At 47.4% G+C, this 26,829-nt stretch overlaps 1 protein-coding gene across 2 annotated transcripts in view; it reads right to left on the reverse strand.

Moving 5' to 3' along the window:
- ERICH1 (glutamate rich 1) overlaps positions 1-25,909 on the reverse strand; it is a 46,644-nt gene extending 20,735 nt beyond the window's left edge. The window contains exons 1-2 of one of the 2 annotated variants that reach the window (XM_059882208.1): positions 25,797-25,909; positions 6,787-6,933 (exon numbers count right to left, since the gene is read on the reverse strand). In XM_059882208.1, coding sequence (XP_059738191.1) covers positions 6,787-6,933; positions 25,797-25,812 — 163 coding nt within the window. In that variant the 5' untranslated portion in view covers positions 25,813-25,909. Of the gene's footprint in view, positions 1-6,786; positions 6,934-15,377; positions 15,426-25,796 lie in introns of those variants that run through there. The other variant, NM_001256561.1, reaches the window with a different exon arrangement.
- Positions 25,910-26,829: the final 920 nt, after the last annotated feature.

A 26,829-nucleotide genomic window follows, 5' to 3' on the forward strand; every position in this document is an offset into this window, starting at 1 on the left:
AATGGGAAGCTAGACTAAATTCATGATTTGAACAACTTAATATTGGTACGAGAGCATTAACCCCCAGAATCATCTGCAAATTCAACACAAAATTGTATCAAAATTCCAACTGCTTTTTTCCCCCTGAACTGGACACGCTGATCCTAAAATTCACACATAACTGTGAGGGATACTGAATAGTTAAAACAATCTTGAAAATTAATGAAGTCAGAAGACTCTTACTGCAATTTCAAAACTTATGACAAATCTACAGTGATTAAAACAGTGTCATACCGGCACAGGGACAGACATAGAGACCAGTGGAATAGAATTGAGAGCCCAGAAATAAACCCAAACAACTATGGCTAACTGATTTTTTTTCTTCTTTTAATTTGGCCTCATGAGGTCTTAGTTGAAGTCCACGGGATCTTCGTTGGGGCATTCAAACTCTTAGGTGTGGCGTGTGGGATCTAGTTCCCTAACCAGGGATTGAACCCAGGCCTACTGCATTGAGCACAGAGTCTTTGGCTAACTGATTTTTTGACAAGAGTGCCAAGTGGGAAAAAGACAGTCTCTCCAACAAGTGGTGCTGGTATGACTGGATATCCACAGACAAGGGAATGAATCTGGACCCCTACCTCACACCATATACAAACATCAACTCAAAATAGATAAAGGACTTGACTGCAAAAGCTAAAACCATAAAACTCATAGAAGAAAACTTAGATGTAAAACTTGTGACCTTGGATTTGGTTTCTTAAATATGACACCAAAACCACAGGCAACAGAAGAAATAGATATGATGGACTTAATCAAGACTAAAATATTTTATACTTCAAAAGACACCATCAAGGAAGTACAAAGCTAATCCATGGAGCAGGAGAAAATATTTGTAAGTCATGTAACTGATAAAGCTCCATTGTCCACATTATAACTAACTTGTACAACTCAGCAACAAAAAGAAAAACAATCCAATTGAAAAATGGGCCTAGGATTTATATACACATTTCTCTACAAAAGATACACAAATGTCCAACACGCATCATCAGGGAAATAGGAATCAATGAGGTGCAACCTCACCTACTAAGACGGTTATCAAGAAAACAGAAAACAGCAAGTGTTGGCAAGGATGTGGAGAAACTGGAACCCTCCTCCATGGCAGGTGGGGTGAAGAATGACACACTACTGTGGAAAACAGCTTGCCAGGTCCTCAACACAGTAAACACAGGATTACCATGTGACCCAGCAATCACACTCTTAGGTTTACATCCAAGAGAATTGAAAACACATGTCCACACAAATACTTGTGCAGAGATGTTCATTGTTTATCGATAAAAGCCTAAAAGTAGAAAAAATCCAAATATCTATCAATTGATGAATAGATAAACAAAACGTTACATATCCACAGAATGGAACATTACTCAGCAAGAAAAATAAATGAAGCAGTCATACTCCTTACAACATAGATGAGCATGTAAAACTGCTCACCTGTGTTGGATGTGACTGGTGATGGAAGCAAGGTCTGATGCTGTAAAGAGCAATATTGCATAGGAACCTGGAATGTTAGGTCCATGAATCAAGGCAAGTTGGAAGTGGTCAAACAGGAGATGACAAGAGTGAACGTCGACATTTTAGGAATCAGTAAACTAAAATGGACTGGAATGGGTGAATTTAACTCAGACGACCATTATACTTGCTACTGTGGGTAAGAATCCCTTAGAAGAAATGGAGTAGCCATCATAGTCAACAAAAGAGTCCGAAATATGGTTCTTGGATGCAATCTCAAAAATGACAGAATGATCTCTGTTCGTTTCCAAGGCAAACCATTCAATATCAGAGTAATCCAAGTCTATGCCCCAACCAGTAATGCTGAAGAAACTGAAGTTGAACAGTTCTATGAAGACCTACAGGACCTTCAAGAACTAACACCCAAAAAAGATGTCCTTTTCATTACAGGGGACTGGAATGCAAAAGTAGGAAGTCAAGAAACCCTGGAGTAACAGGAAATTTGGCCTTGGAGTACAAAATGAAGCAGGGCAAAGGCTAATAGCTTTGACAAGAGAATGCACTGGTCATAACAAACACCCTCTTCCAACAACACAAGAGAAGACTCTACACATGGACATCACCAGATGGTCAACATCGATATCAGACTGATTATATTCTTTGCAGCCAAAGATGGAGAAGTTCTATGCGGTCAGCAAAAACAAGACCGGGAGCTGACTGTGGCTCAGATCATGAACTCCTTATTGCCAAATTCAGACTTAAATTAAAGAAAGTAGGGAAAATCATGAGACCATTCAGGTATGACCTAAATTAAATCCCTAATGATTATAGAGTGGAAGTGAGAAATAGATTTAAGGGACAAGATCTGATAGAGTACCTGATGAACTATGGATGGAAGTTTGGGACATCGTCCAGGAGACAGGGAGCAAGACCATCCTCAAGGAAAAGAAATGCAGACAAGCAAAATGGCTGTCTGAGGAGGCCTTACAAATGGCTGTGAAAAGAAGAGAAGCAAAAAGCAAAGGAGAAAAGGAAATATATATCCATTGGAATGCAGAGTTCCAAAGAATCTCAAGGAGAGATAAGAAAGCCTTCCTCAGTGATCATTGCAAAGAAATAGAGAAAAAAAAAAATAGAATGGGAAAGACTAGAGATTTCTTCAAGAAAATTGGAAATACCAAGAGTACATTTCATGCAAAGATGGGCTCAATAAAGGACAGAAATGGTATGGACCTAACAGAAGCAGAAGATACTAAGAAGAGGTGGCAGGAATACACACAAGAACTGTACAAAAAAGATCTTCATGACCCAGATAATCAACGATGATGTGATTACTGACCTAGAGCCAGACATCCTGGAATGTGAAGTCAAGTGGGCCTCAGGAAGCATCACTACAAACAAAGCTAGTGGAGGTGATGGAATTCCAGTTGAGCTATTTCAAATCCTGAAAGATGATGCTGTGAAAGTGCTGAACTCAATATGCCACCAAATTTGGAAAACTCAGCAGTGGCCACAGGACTGGAAAAGGTCAGTTTTCATTCCGATCCCAAAGAAAGGCAATGCCAAAGAATGCTCAAACTACCACACAATTATACTCATCTCACATGCTAGTAAAGTAATGCTCAAAATTCTCTAAGCCAGGCTTAAGCAATATGTGAACCGTGAACTTCCAGATGTTCAACCTGGTTTTAGAAAAGGCAGAGGAACCAGAGATCAAATTGCCAACTTTCACTGGATCATCGAAAAAGCAAGAGTCCCAGAAAAACATCTACTTCTGCTTTACGGACTATGCCAAAGCCTTTGACTGTGTGGATCACAATAAACTGTGGAAAATTCTTCAAGAGATGGGAATACCAGACCACCTGACCTGCCTCTTGAGAAACCTGTAAGCAGGTCAGGAAGCAACAGTTAGAACTGGATATGGAACAACAGACTGGTTGCAAATAGAAAAAGGAGTACGTCAAGGCTGTATATTGTTACCCTGCTTATTTAACTTATACGCAGAGTACATCATGAGAAATGCTGGTCTGGATGAGGCAGAAGCTGGAATCAAGACTGCCGGGAGAAATATCAATAATGTCAGATATGCAAATGATACCTCCCTTATGGCAGAAAGTGAAGAAGAACTAAAGAGCCTCTTGATGAAAGTGAAAGAGGAAAATGAAAACGTTGGCTTAAAGCTCAACATTCAGAAAACTAAGATCATGGCATCCAGTCCCATCACTTCATGGCAAATAGGTGGGGAAATAGTGTAGACTTTATTTTTTGAGCTCCAAAATCACTACAGATGGTGACTGCAGCCATGAAATTAAAAGATGCTTACGCTTACTCCTTGGAAGGAAAGTTATGACCAACCTAGATAAAGCAGAGACGTTACTTAGCCAATAAAGGTCCATCTAGTTAAGGCTATGGTTTTCCCAGTAGCCATGTATGGATGTGAGAGTTGGACTATAAAGAAAGCTGAGTGCCGAAGAATTGATGCTTTTGAACCATGGTATTGGAGAAGACTCTTGAGAGTCCCTTGGATTGCAAGGAGATCCAACCAGTACATCCTAAAGGAAATCAGTCCTGAATATTCATTGGAAGGACTGATGTTGAAGTTGAAACTCCAATACTTTGGCCACCTGATGTGAAGTGCTGACTCATTTGCAAAGACCCTGATGCTGGGAAAGATGGAAGGCGGGAGGAGAAGGGGATGACAGAGGATGAGATTTTTGGATGGCATCACCGACTCAATGGACATGAGTTTGAGTAAACTCTGGGAGTTGGTGATGAACAGGGAGTCCTGGTGTGCTGCACTCCATGGGGTCACAAAGAGTCAGACATGACTGAGAGACTGAACTGAACTGACAGAAGTCAGACACAAAAGGTCACCTACTATGCAATTCCACTCACAAAATGTCCAGAATACACAAATCTGAAGAGACAGAAAGTAGCCAGGTCTCTTCTAAACATCTGAGACTCCATTCCTGCTCTACAAATAGGTTCATCAATACCATTTTTCTAAATTCCATATATGTGTGTTAATATATGATACTTGTTTTTCTCTTCCTGACTTTCTTCACTCTGTATAACAGGCTGTGTTTATTCACCACAATAGAACTGACTAAAATTCGTTCTTTTTTATGGCTGAGTAATATTCTATTGTACTTATATACCACAACTTTATCCGTTCATCTGTAGATGAATATCTAGGTTGCTTCCATATCCTGGTTATCGTAAATCAGGCTGCAATGAACAATGGGGTACATGTGTCGTTTAGAACTGTGGCTTTCGGCAGAAGGAGTGGGACAAACGGAGAATGTAGCATCAGCATTATATACACTATCATGTATAAAAAAGATAGCTGATGAGAAGTTACTATACAACACAGGGACCCCAGCCTGGGATGGGTGGAGGGGAGGGAGGCTCATGAGGGAGGCAAAAGTGAAAAGTGAAAGTGAAAGTCACTCAATCATATCCGACTCTTTGCAACTCCATGGACTATACAGCCCATGGAATTCTCCAGGCCAGAATACTGAGGGGGTGGGGCAGAATGTATGTACAATTATGGCTGATTCTCACTGTTGTACAGTGGAAATCAACTCAACATTGTAAAGCAATTTTCCTCCAATTATAAAATAAATTAAAGAAACAAAAAAATAGGGAGGCATGACTGGGGATAACTGTAATGGATATGGGTTTCTTTTGGGGTGATAAGAATGTTCTGGAGTTACTGGTATCCTTATACAACATAGTTAAGTATATTAACAATCACTGAATTGTGCATTTTGAAATGGTTATGGTAAACTTTAGATTAAATGAATTTTATCTTTTAAAAAATATGTTGCTGCTGTACATTGCATGGAGTTTTCAGGAAGGCAAATAAGTTAGGCTCATTTGCATCTGTAACAAAAACAAAAACTCCCAGAAATGCCTCCTCTACTCATTGCCTGAAGCCGTGAGGAAGGGTGGGGGATCCTACCCACCAGACTCTGCCCTCAACCCCCAATCCAAGGATCCTTGAGGCCAGAGGGTACTCTGCAAGGGGAGGAAAGGCAGGGTGTCCAGAAACAGAGGGACTAGATGCCCCCCAGGACCTAATGAGACCATCCTAGCCACACCGTATCCTTCTCACTGCTCCCCCGCCCCCTCCCACCCAAGTTTAGGCCATGGTAGGTGACCAGTGTACCTTGCGCGGGGTACACAGAGGCTATGACTCAGATAGCAAGCACCACTTGCAGGGTCTGTGGTCTGAGAAGCACACAGGTGGACAAACACCAAGACCACAGCTGAATCCCACCTGCAGCGCCCTCACATCTCTCCCGGCCGCGGCACCACGCTGGCCATGCAACCTCTCCCCGGACCCTGTCCTAGCCTCCAACGGGACCACACAGCTGCTGGCACCAGCCATTACAGCGTGGCTCACATGGGCCTTCACAATGAACAACAACTGCCTGCTGAAATGATGTGATCCGACCTGGAGCTTCTGAAAGACACTGCCCAAATTATTGCACTAATGAATGTGTCTGTCTGTGTCCTCGGTTGTGTCTGACTCTTTGTGACCCCGAGGACTATAGCCCGCCAGGCTCCTCTGTCCATGGGTTTCTCCAGAATACTGGAGTGGATTGCCATTTCCTCTTCTAGGGAATATTCCCAACCCAGAGACTGAACCTGCATCTCCTGCATTGGCAGGTGGATTCTTTACCACTGAGCCACCTGGAAAGCTCATTAGTGAATAATCACTGTTAAAACCGTCAGGTTAGAAAAGGAAAGAAAACTCATATGGTCGTCTTGCTGTATGTGTCTGGGTCCTGATCTCTTCCTATCTCACCAGTCGCCCTAGATTAGGACCCACCCTAAAGGTCTCATTTCACTCCATCTCCAAACATGGTCAACATCCTGAGGTTCTGGGGTCAGGACATCAACACATAAATTGTAGAGGGTACAGTTCAGCCCAGGACAGGACTGTCTTTGAAAGGGAAAAGCACAGTAAACAGCAGCCACTATGCTCGAGTGTGACTCCAGGGCTGAGAGGCTGAGAGTCCCTCCTATACCTCTGGCTCTCCGGCAGAACAGCGGCACGAACACTGTGGGCAGCGGTCCTGGGGCAGCAGGGCCCAGTCACTGCACCCAGGAACAGCATGGAGTTGAACCCAACAACAGTGATGAACCTGACCCTGTCCCCAGCTGGGGGCACTTCTTCCCTCACAAGTGAAGTAACCATCCCCAAAAAGTCTGAGCAGAATGACCCCGTTGCGCCCGTGATGGTGCCACAGTGGCCTGAGACCAGCATTCACTCATCAGGGAAACAGCGCTCACCTGTCTCAGGAGGGACACTCTGGCCCTTCTCTCTCTCAGGAGCCCCTTTCTCAGGTGGGTTTCTGGAGGCTGGAGTCACAGGGGCCTTCTTTTCTTGGCCGTGTGAAACCTCAGGATAAAGTTTCTTCAGTACTTTTCCAACAAACACTGCAGAAGCAATCAATTTGCAAAAGAAAGGAAAGTATTACTGATTGAAGTTTTATTTAAATTGCAAATGAATTTTATATAAAACAAGACATATCATGACATCACCATCTCAGGGCTAAGTGACTGCCCCTCCACAGGACACAAAAAGGGTGGTGCCTACAAGACCCCCAGCACTGTCCCCATGAGGGTCACCCCCCCAGCACTGTCCATCACAGCACCCCCACTACTGACCCAATCACAGGACCCCCAGCACTGTAGGCATCAAAGGCCCCCCAGCACTGTGTTTGCACTAGGTACCCCCACAGGTGTGAGCACAGGTGGGCAAGGTGAGGCTGGGAACTGGTGGGGCACGTGGGCTCACAGTTCTGTTCTTCCTCCACCTCGTCGCTGGTTGACTATGAGCTGTTTTCAGACCCTGGTTTGTGGTCCTGGGCTGCAGAGCAGCCCTGGAGAGGCTGGGTCCATGCCAGTTCATAGCAGACAGGCTGGGCAGACCCAGGGCCCCCTCTGGGGCCCCCACAGGGACAGCATAGTTGGCACAGTGCCTACAAGGATGCAGATTCTTCACTTGGCTTATCTCAGGGCACTCTCTGCCCTGACTGGAGGGGAAGCGCTGCCACAGTGAATAAACATTTCTGTCCTGATTTAAGTGTGAACAACGAGCAGGGACAATCTCAAAAGAGCAGCCAAGAAAGATGAGGGGAAAGGTTAATCCAGTGAATCTGTTTTGAAGTGAAATGAAGTGAAAGTTGCTCAGTCGTGGTAGACTCTCTGTGACTCCATGGACTATAGCCCGCCAGGCTCTTCAGTCCAAGGAATTCTCCAGGCAAGAATACTGGAGTGGGTAGCCATTCCCTTTTCCAGGGGATCTGGATCAAATCCAGGTCTCCTGCATTGCAGGTGGATTCTTTACTGTCTGAGCCATCAGGTAATCTGTTTTAACCTCATTAAATTTAGAAACAAATCAACAGAGAGAGAGAGAGAAAACTGCTCTAGTGACCAAGTACCATGGGGCAGAAACCAAGAGCAGGACTCTGGAGACAGGCTTGAGGTATTCAGACGACAAAGTGGGGGACAGACATTAGGGCCATTGAGGAGGCGGTGATGTGAGGAGGGGGAAGTGAGAGGTCACGTGTGACGGGGCCGCTGAGCCCCCTGTGGGTCATGGAGGGCAGGCTCCTGTCCCCCAGAGGGAGCACAAGCCTAATGGCATAGACCGCTCCTCCTTTCACCCTGTGCGCAGATGGCCCTCACTGCAGAAATAAGCCCCTCCAATTGGTGCTAGTTGGAAAACACACAATTTGGGTCTAAAAACACAACAGGCCTCCTGAGAAAGCTACTCAAGCCCAGGTGGTGTTCAGCCAGGCGCCTGGGGGGAGCATAGGGTCCTGGTGTCACCCGTCTGCCCACCCCCGGGAGCCCCTGCAGGAAGAAGCCAGTCCTCGCGGGGATGCCCTCATTTCCCCGGCCACGCGGAGGCCCTGCCTCCCAGCTCTGCCAGGTTGGGCAGCACAGGCCTGTGAGCATGTTCCCCAGGCCACTGCGGACGGCCAGGGCAGCACCTGGGTCACAGGGAGGCGGTCTGTTCCATTAGGCCAGCACTCCAAGACCTGTCCAAAGGGCAGGTTCCAAGTTTCCAATAGAAACTGAATGGTCACGTGCATTTCCTTAAATAGCAGAGGGGAAAAACTTCTACTCCAGAAAACCGGGTGCAATTTCTGGGAGAACCAAAAGCAGCTGACAAAACCCTAACCAGTCATCCTGCTCTAAAATGAACTTGGGGACACTTGGAGCCCGAGAGCCACCTGGGCTGGCAGCAGCTGATGCAGGCATCCCGCTGAGGTCACAGCTGAGCTCTGCACACACATGTGTGTGAACACATGACTACACTACAGGAAAACCAGACATGGGTCATCACCAAGCAGCGCGTGCATCCACTGCGGAACACCACACAGCCTGAAGGAACCAAGATACACCGCAATCCCAGGGAGAAACCGGCACGACCACCAGGAAACACTGAGATGAACCAGTCACCTGACAATTTTGCTTCCACTGGTGCCCTGACAGTGGCAAGGGCGCGGCACATAGCAGGCCGGCCATGGGCGGAGACACGGGCTGTGTGGCTGCGGCACTGTCCCTGAATTCAGCGTGTCACCTGCACACACTGTATCTATGACCTAGCTGGCGGCCTGTCTGCAAAGTAGGTCTTGAGGCCCTCTGGTCTCCACTCACTGCCTTTTGGTGTCTCTGCATGACCCTGGGGTGTGGGGGTGGGCCCAGGCCTGCAGCAGGTTCAGGATATGTGGTCCTTCCTCAGGGACAAGACTCAGCCCAGAGCCCAGGCTGGGAGCTCCAGGGCTAAGGTCCCGGGGCCAGTCTCTGGGTCTCTGACTTGGGTGGGGTCTGACGGCTTCAGGCTTGCCTCACAGCTGGCTCTGGAAGCTGATAAATATACATGTCTCATACAGGCTTCCCAGGTGGCTCAAAGGTAAAGAACCTACCTGCCAATGCAGGAGACAAGGGTTAGATCCTTTGGTTAGGAAGATCCCCTGGAGGAGGAAATAGCACCCTGCTCCAGTATTCCTGCCTGGGAAATCCCATAGACAGAGGAGCCTGGTGGGCTACAGTCCATGGGGTTGCAAACAGTCAGACATGACTTAGTGACAAAACAACAACACATGTCTAAATACTTTCAGTTGTCACAATTTAAAGCATAGTCTTTTAAAAAATAATGATTTTAATTTTCCAAAATCAACTTTAAAAGAGCCATGCGAAACAAACAAAGTAATACTTTCTACCAGCTAATACTGCTGGAGGAGTCCTCAGTGAATTTCACTTCTTATTCACAACACAGAGAATAAGACCACTCAATGCATGAACGTTGTCCTCTAAAGAAAACAAGCTGTCAGCGAGGACCTGCCCCCACCCCCACCCCCCACCAGCTCATCTGCTTTTCAGACGGAGGATGGGGTCGCTCCAGTGCAGTCACAGAAGGAGCTCATAGTTTACTTAAATAGAAATCACTAGCTATTAATATTTTATACCAAAAGAAATGTGCAGCCACTGGACTCTAACTTCTTGGAGCCTCTAGGGCTATGAAGGACATGGGTGCATGTGAACTGCCTACCAGTTTACTACAGATAGGGACTTCTGGCCACAGCTATGTAGGGATTCAAGTCAAAAGCAGAACAGAAATGAGAGGTTACTTTTTTCAGGGTACTGGCACACAGTAAAGCATCATTTTTAAAAAGCATCTGTCACCTTTGGTTTGTTGAAATGCACCTTGTGACTGTGTGTATCGGTGTTTGTGTGTGTTGCCTACTGCAAATGTAGCCCTAAAAATCAATTTAGGTGTTAAAAGTCTTTTTTGTGCTTAATTTACATTGTGCTCAAAAACAAACAAAAAAGAGCTGGGTGCTCAGGTTCAGGAAGGCAGCTCTGTGTCACCACAGGGACCCAGTGACCTGCCTGCTCCTCCCTCCTCACACCTCGTCCTCCTGCTGTGCCCCTACCCCCTCTCCCAGCAGCAGGAGCAGGTTCTAACTTGAAACTCTGGTATCTGTCAAAAAGTAATCAGTAGAATATAAAAAAGCAGAACGGACATGGATGCCTGCAGGAGATGAGTACAATCACTACGCAGATGGGCGCCTGGAGTTGGGACACAAGAGACACAGCAAAAGGTCACCATGGAGAAAACCATCTCGTCTGAAGTTAATAGGATGGAATACCAAACAGAGAGATCAAGTCTCTGTGTCACAGGGGAATCAAGCCATTTTGATATGATTTTCAGAGAGGACTGTCATCCACACTTGCTGTTTCAAGCTAAAGACATAAGACAAAGAAAAATAAATCTTCAGTCAAGTCTTCTTTGGAAATTAGATACCTGGGAAGGACTGTGAATACATGTACCTCAAAAGGAAATAGATGGCTTGATTGCTGGTGGTAATTCAATTCTGACCTCTTTCACACAGCTACATGTTTAGAATCTAACAGCTGGGGGTAAAAAAAGGCAGGGGTCTGCTCCATGTTTAACAGAGGTGTTAGTGGCAGTATTTCAAGTTATTAGGCCTCCTTCGCGGTGGTCTTAGGAAGGAGGGTCTAACAGGCCCCTGCCTGAGGGACTTGGTTCCCAGCACTCCTCCCAGAGGGGAAAGCCTCCTCATCAGGGGATCTGGGTGAATATATTTTCTATTAGAAAAGGCTCTCATAAAAACAAAAACAACGGAAATAGAACTTTTTCTTCCATAGCGTTCCACTCTGAAACAAGACAAAGGAAAATGAAAACTATGCGTTTAAAAAAAAAACCCTCTTGAACTTTGAGGCCAGTAAGTTACCCCATCAACATCAAAAATATTTTCCTTTTCCTTAAAAAAGTTCACTTTGATGGTAAAGTAACACACATTTCCCTCAACATCTATGTTCACATCTACGTTCATACTTTATTTAACATGGATGTAAAACTACACATTTCTTTTTACTACATTTATACTGGAGAGCTTTCTGGTAATAGAAATGATATTGATTCATTTGTGATTCTCTTGCCATATCATCCCTATGAACCACTGTCTCTCAGAAAAGCACAATTCTCAGAGGACAAAAAAACATGTGTAGAGCTAATCTGGAGACATGAGGAAAAAAATTAGCCAAAAAACTGTATTTTCAAGGGTGGATGTTAAATGGAAAGCAGTAAAACTGATGGGGCCACATATTTATAGAAATTACACAAAAATAAAGAAGACCCTAAGTATTAACAAATAACTTTAAAAATGTGATTTCTAGATATTTCATTATGAAAGAAAGCTACCAGAACAAACAGGTTTATAACATACCTTTTAAAAGTGATTATCTAATGGAAAAGTGATTATCTAGAACTTAAAATGAGAGTTGGCAGGCTTTTTGAAATCATATATAAATGAATAACTACTTCTGAAAATAAGATCAGAAATGGAATTTCATTGAACTTTCCCAGTGGCCAGTTTGATCACAGCCTCCCAACTATAGCCTGGCTTGGTAGAGAAAATCTTCCAAAACAAACACACACCAAGAAAATCATAAAGAAAAGGAAGAGTTCCCCAACCTCAGTAAACAGTGACTCAGATGATTCCCTTTTCCACCTGATATCTGTATAGCTTAAGAGACACTTTAAATTTTCTTAAGTTTAAGGTACTTCTTGGAACCTTAAACAGTATTTTCAATTTCCTATTTTCAGTAAAGTAATATTTATCTGCCAACCTCTCTATAGCTTTTTCCACCACAATATTCAATATGGGTTTTTTGTCCTGTAATATGAAAAGGCTGCCTAGGAATAAAGGAATACATTGATAATAGTATTGTATCAATTCACAAGAAAGAGAAGCTCAATATATATGCAAATTCAATGATAGTTTCTTAATGAGTTTCATCATAGAATTATAAATGGAAAAACAATTAGCTAAGATTAAGCAAGAGTTGGCAAGCTTTCTGAAATATTAATTAAGAGGAAACTAGTTCTCAAAATAAGACTATAAATAGTATTCAAATGGAACATAACTGGAATCCTACGCCATGACCAATCTGAGGTGGCTTCCCCATCTAAGCAGTAGACATACACTAAACACTCAGTTTCTCACAAAACTTTAACACTTAAAAATATTTCAAACTCTGTCCAAAATTTTTCCTCACAGTTTTTTAGCAGCAATTACTATGCCATTAGCCATTCTGAAACATTTTAAATGCACGTAAGGCTGTGATCATTTTGTGCGGAGAGCAAACACTGTTCTTGTTTTGTCACCAAGACACGATGCAAGGGATCTGGCAGGGCAGGCTGAGGGGACACTTGAAGGCAACTCAGAACGTTGCCACATCCCAGTTGGAAGATAGAGGAGACCCTGTTCCTTCTACTCCAGTACTGTTACTGAGGTGCAGTGTTCTCCTACAGAGGAAGCAGACTGGGAATGCTATCTACTTTTCTCCATATTCTGCCTTACAGAGAAATTAGTTTCCTTATTTTATGTAAATATTAACTATAGTTGCCACTGGGCTTTTCCTTTCAAAGGGCAAAAACACAGCATCTGTTTTAATGGAGAGAAGGAAAGAAAATAATCATGGCCTGAACTAATCCAAGTAAAATGAGAAACATATCCAAAACCTTCACCTTTACTTGAAACCACACAACTCCTAGAAGAAAACACAGGGAGAAAGTTCTTTGACAACAGGAGTCTTAGTGAAGATTTTTTTTTTTTTTGATTTGACACCAAAAGCAAAGACAACAACAGTAAAAACAAAAGAAACTAAAAAGCTTCTGCAAAACAAAACCACCAACAAATGAAAAGGCAACCTACTGAAGGGGAGAAAATATTTGCACACTATAAATCTGATAGGGGCTAATATCTAAAATATATTAAGAACCATGCAATTCAGTAGCAAAAAGGCCCCAAATAATCTGAGTAAAAAATGGACAGAGAAACTGAGCAGACATTTCTCCAAAGAAGACATACAGGTGGTCAACAGGTACACAGAAAAGATGCTCAAGATCACTAATCATCAGGGAAATTGAAATCAAAACACGAGATATCACCTCACACCTGTCAGAATGGCCATCATCAAAGAAGACAGGAAATAACAAATGTTGGTGAGGATGTGAAGGAAAGGAAACCCTTGTGCACTGCTTGTGGGAATGAAAATTGGTGCAGCCACTATGGAAAAGAGTCTGGAGGATCCTCACAAAATTAAAAATTAAACTATGATACGATATGCAATTCCACTTTTGGATCTGGGTATTTATCCAAAGAAAATGAAAACACTAACTTGAAAATTCAGACACATGTACCTCAATGTTCACTGAAGTTATTCACAATAGCCAAGATATGGAAACAACCTACGTGTCCGTGGATGGATGAATGAGTAAGATGTGGAATACTATTCAGCCTTAAAGAAGGAAAGTGCCATTGCCAATAACACAGATAATCTTGAGGGCATTACACTAAGTGGAATAAGCCAAAGAAAGACAAATACTGTAAGATCTCACTATTTGTTGAATCTATAAAAAAAAAAAAAAAGAAAGAAAGAAAAAAGGAGCTCATAGATATAGAAAACAGACTGATGGTTACCAGAGGTGATTGAGGGATGGGACAAATTGGTAAAGACCGTCAAAAGGTACAAGCTTCCAGTCACAAGTAAATAAGTCCCAGGATGTACTTGTACAGCATGGTGATTACTGCTAACAGGCATATTTCCTAAGACAGAAAGTAGGTCCTAAAAGCACTTATCACAAGGGATTTTGTAACTATATGAGGTGATGGATGTTAGCTTACTGGGTGATGGCTTTGTAATATGTAGCCCATCATGTCACTATGCTGTACACCTAAAAGCCATACAATACTGTGTATTGATCATATCTGAATAAAACTGAGGAAAACATAATCTTCCCTTTTTTCTAATTTTAATGTTGATGACATAGGGTAATGAGAAGTTCGCTGAGCTTCTCAAGTGTCTGAAGTTGCCTGTATCTCTGACATTCATTCTAAAGCATGTGCCAGGTTAGCCAATTAAATGTATCCATTCTGCCTTTCAGTGTTGGCTGCTCTGCCCTGTCTGACTCTTTGGGACCCCATTAAGGACTGTAGCCCATCAAGGTCCTCTGTTCATGGAATTCTCTAGGCAAAATAATGGAGTGGGTTGCCATTCCCTTCTCCAGAGAATCTTCCTGCACGGGGGTCAAACCTCCGTCTCCTGCACTGCAGGTGGATTCTTTACAGTCTGAGACACTAAGGAAGTCCCATTCTGCCTTTGGTGCTGGTTAAAAATAAGCCACCACTTAATAAACACTAGTTAAGTCCCCAGAAATTGAGGGTCCCTGCACTTAAATGGTTTGAGAGTCTGAATGTGGGGTTTGGGCAGGTCTTCACACCCGTCCCCTATAGTCTCAGGTCCCAGACTCCTACAGCCGCCATCCCTCACAGTCCCGTATCCTCACAGTTCGCGTCCCCGCAGTCCCGAGGCCTCACAGCCCCTGTCCTCACAGACGCCCTCCCCGCCTCTCAAAGCTTTGTGTTCCTCACAGCCCCCATCCCCACAGTCCCGGGTCCCCACAGACCTTGTCCTCACAGCCCCCATCCTCACAATCCCGGGTCCCGGCCCCGACAGCAACCCCCACACCCCGCGCCATAGCCCCCATCCCTCACAGTCACGGGTACCTCAGAGCCCCAGTCCTCACGGCCATTGTCCCCCACAGTCCCGGGTCCCGATCCCCACAGCAACCCCCACGCCCCACGCCATAGCCCCCATCCTTCACAGTTCTGGGTCCCCACAGACCCTGTCCTCACAGCTCCCTCGTCCCTCACAGTCCCCGTCCCCACAGCCTCGGGTCCCCACAGTCCCGAGGCCTCAGACTCCCCATTCCCCACAGCGCCGGGTCCCCTTCCCCCAAAGCCACCGGTCCCCCGACACAAGCGGTCCCCGCCTACCGTGCCTTCGCAGCGCAGCCATGGCAAGCTCACGACCCCGGGGATCCCAGCCCAGGCAGGAGCAACTCTGCTGCACTTCCGGCCTCCGCCTTTGTAGACCCGCCCACAACAGCAGGATTGTCCAATCAGGATCCGGAACCTCTACCGCTGGACGCCAATCAGTAGCGCACCGGCTGCGGATTGGCTCTTACGCGCTCCGGGCACGGCCCGCGGGCGTTAGTACTCTGAGCATGCTCGGAGGGAAGGGCGTGAACCCGGGAAAGCGGATAAGGACCGCGGAGGAATCTGCGGGAGGGGATGAGGCATTATGGGCTCATCTGAAGAGCGTCACTGGAAGGGGGTGGGTACGTCAGCGGGAGGTGTATGGGGTGTCAGCAGGAGGGGAGTCAGGGACTGGGTCATTGGGAGGAGGTCAGCGAGGGGCGGGATTGTGCTCCTGGGTGACCGCCCGCAGTGTCATTCTGGGTCCCAGCGCTGCACAGGGATGCGGGCAGTAGGAAGGGTCCGCTGAGCGCCCACTGGGCCAGGGCCCTGAGGTGCGAAAGAAACTGGGACTAAAAGCAGAAAGGAAACCGGGAAGAAGGAAACTCGGGGGCCGCCCACTGACCCCGGACCCTTGTGGCGCGGATCCCTTCTGCCCACTGTTAAGATTTGTGCTTTGTGCTTCCGTCCAACCATCTCACCTACTCCGGGACCTTGGTTTATAGTTTACTCCTCTTCCTTGAGTCCGTTTCTTGGAGAACATTATTTCCTGAAAGCCTGTCTGTGTGGAGCCCTGCTGTGGAAGCTGGGGTTCCTCCTTAAGAGCAGGGAAGGGGTTTCAGACTGGGGAGAGGGGTGTCAGGAAGGCCTCCCAGAATGTAATTTGAGGGAGCAAAACTCCCGATGTCCAGGCAAAGGGCACTCAGCAGAAGCCCAGGCCTGGAGCAGCAGGCCCCAGTGCGACAGGAGCCCAGGGAGGAGGGACGGTGACAGAGCCCTCAGACAGGAAAGCAGGCAGTGCTGAGCAAGGTCGTGTAGGTGCAAGGATTAGGGGAAGGATACGCTGGTTTGCAGCAGAGGAGTGAAACTATCTGACACCCACTTTGAAGAAGTTGCCTGAGCCACTGAGCTGAGAGCAGACTGTGGGGAAAGCAGGGGCACCTCGAGTCCACGGCAGTGAGAAGGACATCGGTGGTTAACACCAGGGTGGTGGCTGTGGGAAGAGGTGGTTGGATCTGGATACGTGTGAAGATAGGGCAAGAGAGGTTTTCTGACTGACTGAGAGTGGCTGTGGCAGGAGAGGGGTGGCCTGGCTCCAGGTTTTGGTCTAGAAACTGGGAGGCTGGAATGGTTCCGAGGATTTGAGAAACCTCCTGGGGGTGGGGGGCAGTCACTGTTGGGTGGCGTGCAGTTTGGAGTGCTCCTTGGATGTATGAATGTGGGCATGGATCAGGCAGTTGAGTGATTTTTGACGAAACAGAAAGGACCTGGATGGGATACACAGCTGGGCTAGTTGGCTCCAGGTGCATTTAAAGCTTTAAGGGGGAGTGTAGACAGAGAAGTGGTTCAAGTACAGCTCTGAGGGGTTCTAACTCCTGCAAGGTGGGGAGATGAGGAGGGAGTGGGCAGGGGGTAGGGAAGGACAGTGAACTGTCCTGAAGCCAAGCCATGTCATCAGTGGTCGGAAGTGATATTGAGGACCCATCACAGACAATTGCTGGAGAAGGCAATGGCACCCCACTCCAGTACACTGGCCTGGAAAATCCCACGGATAGAGGAGCCTGGTAGTCTGTAGTCCATGGGGTCGCCAAGAGTCGGACACGACTGAGCGACTTCCCTTTCACTTTTCACTTTCATGCATTGGAGAAGGAAATGGCAACCCACTCCAGTGTTCTTGCCTGGAGAATCCCAGGGACGGGGGAGCCTGGTGGGCTGCCGTCTATGGGGTCGCACAGAGTCAGACATGACTGAAACGACTTAGAAGTGAAAGTTCTCAGTGACCTTGATTACAGTCATTTTGTTGAAGTGGTAGAGGCAGAAGCTTGCTGGGAATTCAGTAGAGAAAATTAACTGCAGGAGAGAAATGCAAGATACTGGATGCAGACCGCTCTATTGGACCCAGGATGGGGCAGCAGCTGGAGGGTCCCTAAAGACAGAACACACATACATACACACATATAATTGAAAGAGAGTTGTTTAGAAAATACACTTGCCATACATACCAAATGTATGTGCTGAAAGGTCTGATTAAGTTTGAGACTGAAAATGAATAATGGAACACAAATGACACAATTTAAAACTGGGCCAAAGACCTTAACAGACATCTCACCAAAGACAGATGATAAGTAAGCATATCGAAGGTTGTTGTTGTTCAGTCCCTAAGTTGTGCCCGACTCTTTGCGACCCCACAAACTGCAGCACGCCAGGCTTCCCTGTCCTTCACTATTTTCCGAAGTTTACTCAAACTCATGTCCAGTGAGTCAGTGATGCTATCTAACCATCTCATCCTCTGCTGCACCCTTGTTTTGCCTTCAGTCTTTCCCAGCATCAAGGTCTTTCCCAATAAGTTGGCTCTTCGCATCAGGTGGCCAAAGTATTGCTCCACATTATATATGTCATCACGGGTTGCAATTTAAAACAATGAGACACCACTACTCATCCACGAGAATGCCCAGATCCAAACACTGACAACATAAAGGGGGTGGAACAGCACGAACTCTCATCATTGTTGGTGGTACAGCCACTTTGGAAGACAGTTTGGGGGTTTCTTACAAAATGAAACATACTCTTATGATCCATCAATCTCATCCCCCGGTATTTTCCCAGATGAGATGGCAACTTATGTGCACAGAAAACCCTGCACACAGATATTTATAGCAGCTTTATCTATAATTGCCATAACTTGGAAGCAACCGAGGTGTCCTTCAGCAGGTGAATGGATAAATAAACTGAGGTGCATCCAGACAATGGTATATTATTCAGCTAGAAAGAAATGAGCTATCAAAAGATGTGAAAAGACATGGAAGAAACTTAAATGCATATTACTAAGTGAAAGAAGCCAACCTGAGAAGGCTACAGATTGTATATGATTGTAACTCTATGACGTTTTGGAAAAAATTAAACTATGGAGAGAGTAGAAGGATCAGTGGTTGCAAGGGATTGGGTTGGGAGGGAAGGCACAGAGAGGACTTTTAGGGCAGTGAGACTACTCTGTCTGATATTATAATGGTGGAAACATTACTATTCATTTGTCTAAACCCACAGAATATACAACCCCAAGAATGAAGCCCAGTGTAAACTAGGACTGGGTGATAGTGACATGTCAACATAGGTTCATTAGTTGTAATAAATGGACCATGTAGTGGGGATGTTTTTAGCAGGGGAGAAGGTGCACATGTAGCAGAAGAGGGCATATAGGAAATCTCTGTACCTTCCCCTCCATCTTCCTGTGAACCTAAAACTACTCTAAAAAAATGAAGTCTTTAACAATAGATGGTGTACGAGAAAGGGAATGTCCAGAATGCTGTCCTTGATTAGTTCACATCGTGACCTTGTTCTCTACCTCAGCTTCCCAGCAGTGTCAAGCAGCTCTGGTCTTTCTAACCATACAACAAGATCTTCCCAGAAACCATCTCTTTTCCTGCAGCCCTGTTCCTTTCATCTCTTTTACACCCAGACGTCTCGAAAGAGTTGACCACAAAGTCAGTCTCCACTTTTGTCACCTTCAGTTGACTCTGCTGCCCAGCTGTGTCTCCGTCCCCCGCCACTGTAACTGCTCTTGCTGAAGTCATAGAACCTCACATTCCGGAGCTAGCCCACACTTGGCAGTGTCCACATACCATTCGGTGGTCTCCCAGAAGCTCCACCCACCCAGCTGCAGAGACCTGGGATTCATTGGCGTCCTCTCCTCGTCTCTCCCCCATGACCCACTGAAAAAATCACAGCAAGTGTGTCCTTCCTACATCATTTATTACTTACATTGCCTGGTTCATGTCTTCATCATCTTTTACTACGGTTTATCCAGGCATTTTTAAACTGATCTCCACAATCCCACTTTTGTTTCCTCACTCCCACCCTACCTCCATCTCTTCTCCTCACAGCAGCCAAACTACCCTTTAAAAAATCTCATTGCGCTTCAAAAGTCAGTGGATGTAATCCATCACATTGACAAACTAAAGAAAAATCACGTGATCATATTAATAGATGCAGAATAAGCATTTGACAAAATCCAGTAAAAATCCAAAATTCATGATAAAACTGTCACCAAACTAAGAAGAGAAGGGAACTTCTTCAAACTGATAAACAACAACTGCAGAAAACCTATAGCTAACATCATACTGGTATGGTACTGGAGAAGACTCTTGAGAGTCCATTGGACTGCAAGGAAATCAGACCAGACAATCCTAAAGAGTATCAACCCTGAATATTCATTGGAAGGACTGATGTTGGAGTTGAAGCTGTAAGACTTTGGTCACCTGATATGAAGAGACCAATCATTGGAAAAGACACTGATGCTGGGAAAGATTGACAGCAAAAGGAGAAGAGGGCAGCAGAGGATGAGATGGTTAGAGAGCATCACCAACTCAGCGGGCATGAATCTGAACAAACTCTGAGAGACAGTGGACGACACAGAAGCCTGGCATGCTGTAGTCCATGGGTTCACAAAGAGTCAGAGATGACTCAGCAACTGAAAAAAAACAACAACATCATACTTAATGGTGAAAAACTAGATGCCACCCTGCCACCATCAGGGACAAGGCAAGGATATCCTTTTCACCCCCTTTCAACATTGTACTGGAGATCCTAGGTAATGCAGTAAGACATGAAAAGGAAAGAAAAGGTATATAAATTGATAAGGGAGAAATACTACTTTGTCCACAGATGACATGATTCTCTATGCAGAACATCTTATTTCCCTGCTAAAAATCCTACATCAAATTTCACTGTATATAAGATACAACTTAGAGTCCTTAAAGTGTCCTTTGAACATCCCTGACTTGATGGAATTCCAGCTGAGCTATTTCAAATCCTGAAAGATGATGCTGTGAAAGTGCTGCACTCAATATGCCACCAAATTTGGAAAACTCAGCAGTGCCCACAGGACTGGAAAAGGTCAGTTTTCATTCCAATCCCAAAGAAAGGCAATGCCAAAGAATTCTCAAACTACTGCACAATTGCACTTATCTCACATGCTAGTAAAGTAATGCTCAAAATTCTCCAAGCCAGGCTTCAGCAATACATGAACCGTGAATTTCCAGATGTTCAAGCTGGTTTTAGAAAAGGCAGAGGAACCAGAGATCAAATTGCCAACATCTGCTGGATCGTGGAAAAAGCAAGAGAGTTCCAGAAAAACATCTATTTCTGCTTTCTTGACTATGCCAAAGCCTTTGACTGTGTGGATCACAAGAAACTGTGGAAAATTCTTCAAGAGATGGGAATACCAGACCACCTGACCTGCCTCTTGAGAAATCTGTATGCAGGTCAGGAAGCAACAGTTAGAACTGGACATGGAACAACAGACTGGTTCCAAATAGGAAAAGGAGTACGTCAAGGCTGTATATTGTCACCATGCTTATTTAACTTCTATGCAGAGTACATCATGAGAAATGCTGGACTGGAAGAAACTCAAGATTGCCGGGAGAAATATCAATAACATCAGATATGCAGATGACACCACCCTTATGGCAGAAAGTGAAGAGGGACTAAAAAGCCTCTTGATGAAAGTGAAAGTGGAGAGTGAAAAAGTTGGCTTAAAGCTCAACATTCAGAAAACTAAGATCATGGCATCCTGTCCCATTACTTCATGGGAAATAGATGGGGAAACAGTGGAAACAGTGTCAGACTTTATTTTTTTGGGCTCCAAAATCACTGCAGATGGTGATTTCAGCCATGAAATTAAAAGACGCTTACTCCTTGGAAGGAAAGTTATGACCAACCTAGATAGCATATTCAAAAGCAGAGACATTACTTTGCCAACAAAGGTCTGTCTAGTCAAGGCTATGGTTTTTCCTGTGGTCATGTATGGATGTGAGAGTTGGACTGTGAAGAAGGCTGAGAGCCGAAGAATTGATGCTTTTAACTGTGGTGTTGGAGAAGACTCTTGACACTCCCTTGGACTGCAGGGAGATCCAACCAGTCCGTTCTGAAGGAGATCAGCCCTGGGATTTCTTTGGAAGGAATGATGCTAAAGCTGAAACTCCAGTACTTTGGCCACCTCATGTGTAGAGTTGACTCACTGGAAAAGACCCTGATGCTGGGAGGGATTAGGGGCAGGAGGAGAAGGGGACGACAGAGGATGAGATGGCTGGATGGCATCACTGACTCGATGGACGTGAGTCTGAGTGAACTCCGGGAGTTGGTGATGGACAGGGAGGCCTGGCATGCTGTGATTCATGGGGTCGCAAAGAGTCGGACACGACTGAGCGACTGAACTTAACTGAACTGACTTGTTCTCCAGATGCACTCTTATTTTCTCTCTTGCTCCTTTTGACTGTTCTTCCCCTAGGTCATCACACCTGCTCTTCCTCCTATCTGAAAGCATTTCCCTGCCCTGCTTTCTTCTTACCTGAATCCCATTCCTTCTCCAGGGCTCTGGTAGAAGTGGCTTTCTGACTGCATGCTGGTTCTTCTGCAGAGACCCTTGCTTTCACCTTTAAATCCTACAGGTCTTTCTCTGAAGCTGTGAGACTTACTCAGTCAAGGAAACTGGGGTGGGGGGAGCAATCGGCAATTATTGGCAAATGGAAATCAGATGGAAAAATGCCCAGCCTCAACTGAAGGCAGGCAGTTCTGAGGGGCGTTCCATGTGGTGCCTTTGGGGATCCCCAGCCAGATTGAGATCCCACTCTCCACAGAGGTGGACAGATTGATAACACATCCTATTAACATTCCTTTGCTCCTTGTCTCACTCTTCCTGCTTCCTTTCTCATTTCCTGCATCACCCTCCCAAATGAACTACCTGCACCCAAAGCCAGATCCCATGACCTGCTTGTGGGAGAACCCAGAGGAAGATAAAGTCTTAATGAAGATTTCCTCAAAAGGTTCTTCTCTCATCTTAGAGCTGCGTGGTTGCCATTTAAACATTGAATAGCACCCTCTACTTTCCTTTAGAAAAGTAATTATAATTTGTGATTGTATGTTACGTGTTATTTTTAAAAAGTGATTGGAAGTTCCAGGGGCCAGAGAAGGCTTCTCTGTTGTGCTCACATATGGATGGATATGTTGGGCACTCAGCACACTTTTCTTATTTTTGTTTTTGCTCTTGCATGAATGAATAAATGAATTTTTTAAAGATGAAAGGATGAAGGACCTACTGTATAGAGAGGGAGTTCAATATTCTGTGATAACCTATATGAAAAAGAATAAATACATGTATATGTATAACTAAATCACTTTGCTGTACACTTGAAACAACATTGTGAATCAACTATACTCCAATATAAAATTAATTCACTTAAAAAAGATAAAAGGATGAGGACAAATATGGAGAGGGGGGAACTAAAGGGAAAGTATATTTTAAAGTAAAAAATTGATCTAGAATTTAGATTTGTGGTTGTGGTTTGAAACATACAATTCATTGGTTTTGACAGAGGAGAGAAGTTGGAAGATAAAAACTAACGAGAAATGTGACTGTGGGGAGGTTTTCTTAGTTCATCTTGTATCCACTCCCTCAGCATTTGGAACTCTGCTCTGAAAATAAGCTGTAGTTGATTAAGGGGAGTGATCAAATATATGAAGAAATATTATGGAGACAGTGCTCTTATTTTCTTTAGACCTTGAAAATTTCAGAAGATTGGTTAGTCTCATCCCAAATAATTTTGGTCCCCTGATTCTCTATTCCTATTCTGTTTGTGTTTGTCGCTCAGTCGTGTCTGACTCTTTGCAGCCCTATGGACTGTAGTTCTCCAGGTTCCTCTGTCCATGGAATTCTCCAAGCAAGAATAATGGAGTGGGTTGCCAATCCCTTCTCCAGGGGGAAGGGATTCCTGATTCCTATTCTAATTCCTGTCCATTTTCCTATAAACTTTCTTCTTGGTGTTTTCTCTCATTTTAGCAGCTTTCACGTGTTTGTTTGTTTGTTTAATCTCATTTAAACTTCACAACAGCCCAGTTAGAGAAGTGGTAAGCTTCGTTTTTGCAGGCTTATGAAAACCTGGGCTCCGGGACTTGCCCAAGGTCAGGTAACACGCTGCCATAAGCGGGAAGGAAGCCAGGTGGTCTCCGGTTACCCGTGCGGCGGCTTCACGCTAGGCCGTGGTAACTTTCCTTCCCCCTGGCTATCCAAATACGGACAACATGGCTAAATTTTCCAGTTCGCTGCAGGTTGTGAGAGCCCGGTTTCCACTGAACCATTCTCCTTCCTCATCCCTGGGCTGGTACGTTCTGTGCATTGCTGGGAGCGGACGCGCGAAGGCGGCCAGACCCCCCTCCCCCAGGTTTACCAACAGAGAGACGCTGCTCCTGGGCCTGGGGACGCCATGGGGGCCCTTCCTTCCTGCTAAGACAGGCGGTACGTTCCTCTCCAGGGAAGGGCGCGAGTGGAAAGGTGGGGGCCGGTTTAGGTGCCCGCGATAGCAAGAGGGGCAGCCCAGCGACACTCGGGCCAGCATGTAGGATACACACGTCTCCGCGTCCTCTGCGCCGCACGAGCATCCTGGGTGTGGAGACTTCACCCCGTCCACGAATCCCTCGCACCATGCTCCCGCGTGCCATTCCTCCCTCTCCCGAACCGGCCGCGCTGTGCCGGGTGTCGGGATGCCCGTCGGACCCGCTCGCTGAATTTCCAGCGCCCGGAGCACCTGCTCCGCGCGCAGCCGAGAGGCCGCTGCCCCCGGAGACCTCTCGGGAGCCTCAGGTCCCCCGCCGTCCCCGCGTGACCCGCCGCTCCCCGCGCAACAGTTGGCGGGCCGGGCCGTGCGCGCGCTCCCCGGCCGTGTGCGCCAGGCGCGCCGGGCAGCAGGGCGGCAGGCGCGGGCAGGGGTCGCGGCGCGGAAGCCTGGCACTCCCCCAGGCGCGGGCCCGGCCCCTCTCCAGATGCTGCCGCGCGCCGGCCGCCCCCCCCGTGCGCCTGTGCCTCCCCGGGCGCCCAGTGCGCAGGCGCCGGCCGTGAGGAGCGACCGTGCGCCGGGCTCCAGCGGGTCGGAGCGGCGGTAGCGGCGGAGACCTGGAGACTGGCGGACTGACGGGCGGACGGGCCATGTCGCCCCGCATCTGCTGAACTGGAGTGCCTGAGGATGTCTGCGCTGAGGAAGGTGCGAGCCGCCGGGGCCGGAACCGCGCTGGGACGGGGCTCGGGGCGCGAGAGCCGTCGGGGGTTGGGGAGGGGGGCGAGGGCGGCCCGGGGGGACGGACAGCTGGGACCCCGAGAGGGCGGCCGGGTGGGAGACGAAGAGCCCGAGGCAGCCTGTGCGCTGGGTCCCCTCACCCTGCGCTGCCGGGTGTGCGGGAACGGGCGCAGAGCGGGGCTTCTCTGAGGGCTGACATTCTCAGCTCGGCCAGGCAACCTGGGGGACCCGCGGAGACCCGGGAGGAAGCTGCACGCCGGGCTCCGGCTGGGCACCGCGAGGGTTGGGGGCGGCAGGCAGCAAACGGCGCCCCCTCCCCCGCCGGGCGCAGGCGGGGGACGCCGACCGCCCCTGGGAAGGCGAGGAAGGCGCCGGGAGCCCGGGCTGCGCGCGGGGGTCGCGGGGGTCGCGCAGCAGGGAGGCCGGAGGGGTCGCTCGAGCCGGGGTGCGGCGCCCGTGGCGGCCAGGGGGCTGGTGGAGCGCGCTGGGAGGGTGGCCGCCGGCTCTCCAAGTGGGAGCGGAGCGCGGGGGCTTTTTCGGGGCGGTTGCTAAGCGAGGCGCTACCCGGCGCTGGATTCTGTAACCAAGCCTCCCCCGGCAGCGGCTGTTGCCGTTCTGGGCTCGCTCGCTAACGGTAGCAGGAGAAATAAGGAAGATGTCATTATTACAGCCTGGGCGGCGAGGGGTGGGGGCGGCGGGCACGGGGGCCACCTGGAGGGCCAGCTGGGTGCCAGGCGCCCGGCCCCCCTCTCCAGCGTGCGGCGCCGAGAGACGCGGAGCAGAGTGGACGGGACCCGGCGGGGGCTGGGCGGAGAGTCGGGGGTGGCCAGGGCGCGGCGGGGAGCAGAGCCCCCGGCCCCGCGGGTGTGCAGTGGGAGGGCGGTGAGAATGAGCTCGGGGGGGCGACCTGCGTCGGAAACTCAGGAGTCGCTTCTCCGGCGCTCGCGCTTCTCGAGAACGTGGTCGGGTCTCTTGCGTGTCGTTTCCCGGGTGGATGGCAACTCGGCCGGGCTCGGGATTCGGAACTCGGGACTTGTCCGTGCGTCTGGTTCGTATCGATCAAAAATAAAGCGATCGGCAGCGAGTCTTTCCTGTGATTAATTCTGCCAGCATGAGCTGTGGGTGGTTTTGGAGCCGGAAATGTAAAGCGCACCTGCTGTTTCTGGCATCCGAAGAGGATTTCTGACTAGGACTCTCCCGAGGGGCCTCAGCCCCCGGGGGGCCTTGGGCCTGTGCCCACGGCTACCAACTCGCGCGTCCTGTTGGCCACTTTGTCTGATTGGAACTCGCGGGCCTGGTGATTATGACTTAAGGAAGATTCTTATTTGAAGATGTAAATCGGTTTTTATTAGTTATTAGAAAATTCCCCGGCGTCTCAGCGTGGCCTGAGGGACCCCAGCCTCGTCCAAAAGGACCCTTTCTCTGCCTGGAAGCTGACACCACAGAGCCCTCTCCCCTCCCCCCACACCTTGGAAGGAGCGTTTGGGTTTGAGTTAAGGTGCAACATCGTTTTCATTTTAACTTCCTTTATATTCTCTGCAAAAGATAATAGGTAACCAAGGCAAAAAATGGTGAAATGATGAAAAAATGGTAATTTTTGGCAGGTCAAGTTGTTACTCTGGTGTTTAAAAAAAATGTCATTAATCAGGATTTTCCAGTAGCCAAATTGTCTTGTGCAGGCGGCTGGGTGACTCACAGATTTGGCTCTGATAGTAATTGTAGAGTGTGTGTACCATTTCCTTTTAGATGGTGTGACTTTCTCATTGCTTGGAACGGAACAAATTAGAATATTTTATGCCCCGCATCTGGCAGCAGGACCAGCGGGCTGTGGGGGACACTTTCTGCTCCGGCACATCTGGGCTGGGAGAGTTCTGGCCCCAGTGGATGAAGACGGTGAGAAGCAACAGTGCTGTCCTGGAGCCGGAGGCCCCTTCCCCCACCACTTCCAGGTCCCGCTGGGCTGCGGTCAGTGTTCCACCAGTGGGGGCCTGCTCTGTGTGCACCTGCCTCTCCTGTCCTCTTGTGCTTTCCATCCCCAGTCTCCCCCGCTCTTGGTTAAGAAATAAGCCCTGGATGATTTGCCCTAACGACCAATCATGTTGTATCTGCATATTACATTTCAAGTTAAACAGCAAAGTGAATTCTGTGTAAATAACCCACGGTGACGAAGTAGCTAGCAGCACAAA

The sequence above is a fragment of the Bos taurus genome, chromosome 27 (assembly GCF_002263795.3).
Source record: "Bos taurus isolate L1 Dominette 01449 registration number 42190680 breed Hereford chromosome 27, ARS-UCD2.0, whole genome shotgun sequence".
Lineage (NCBI taxonomy): Eukaryota > Metazoa > Chordata > Mammalia > Artiodactyla > Bovidae > Bos > Bos taurus.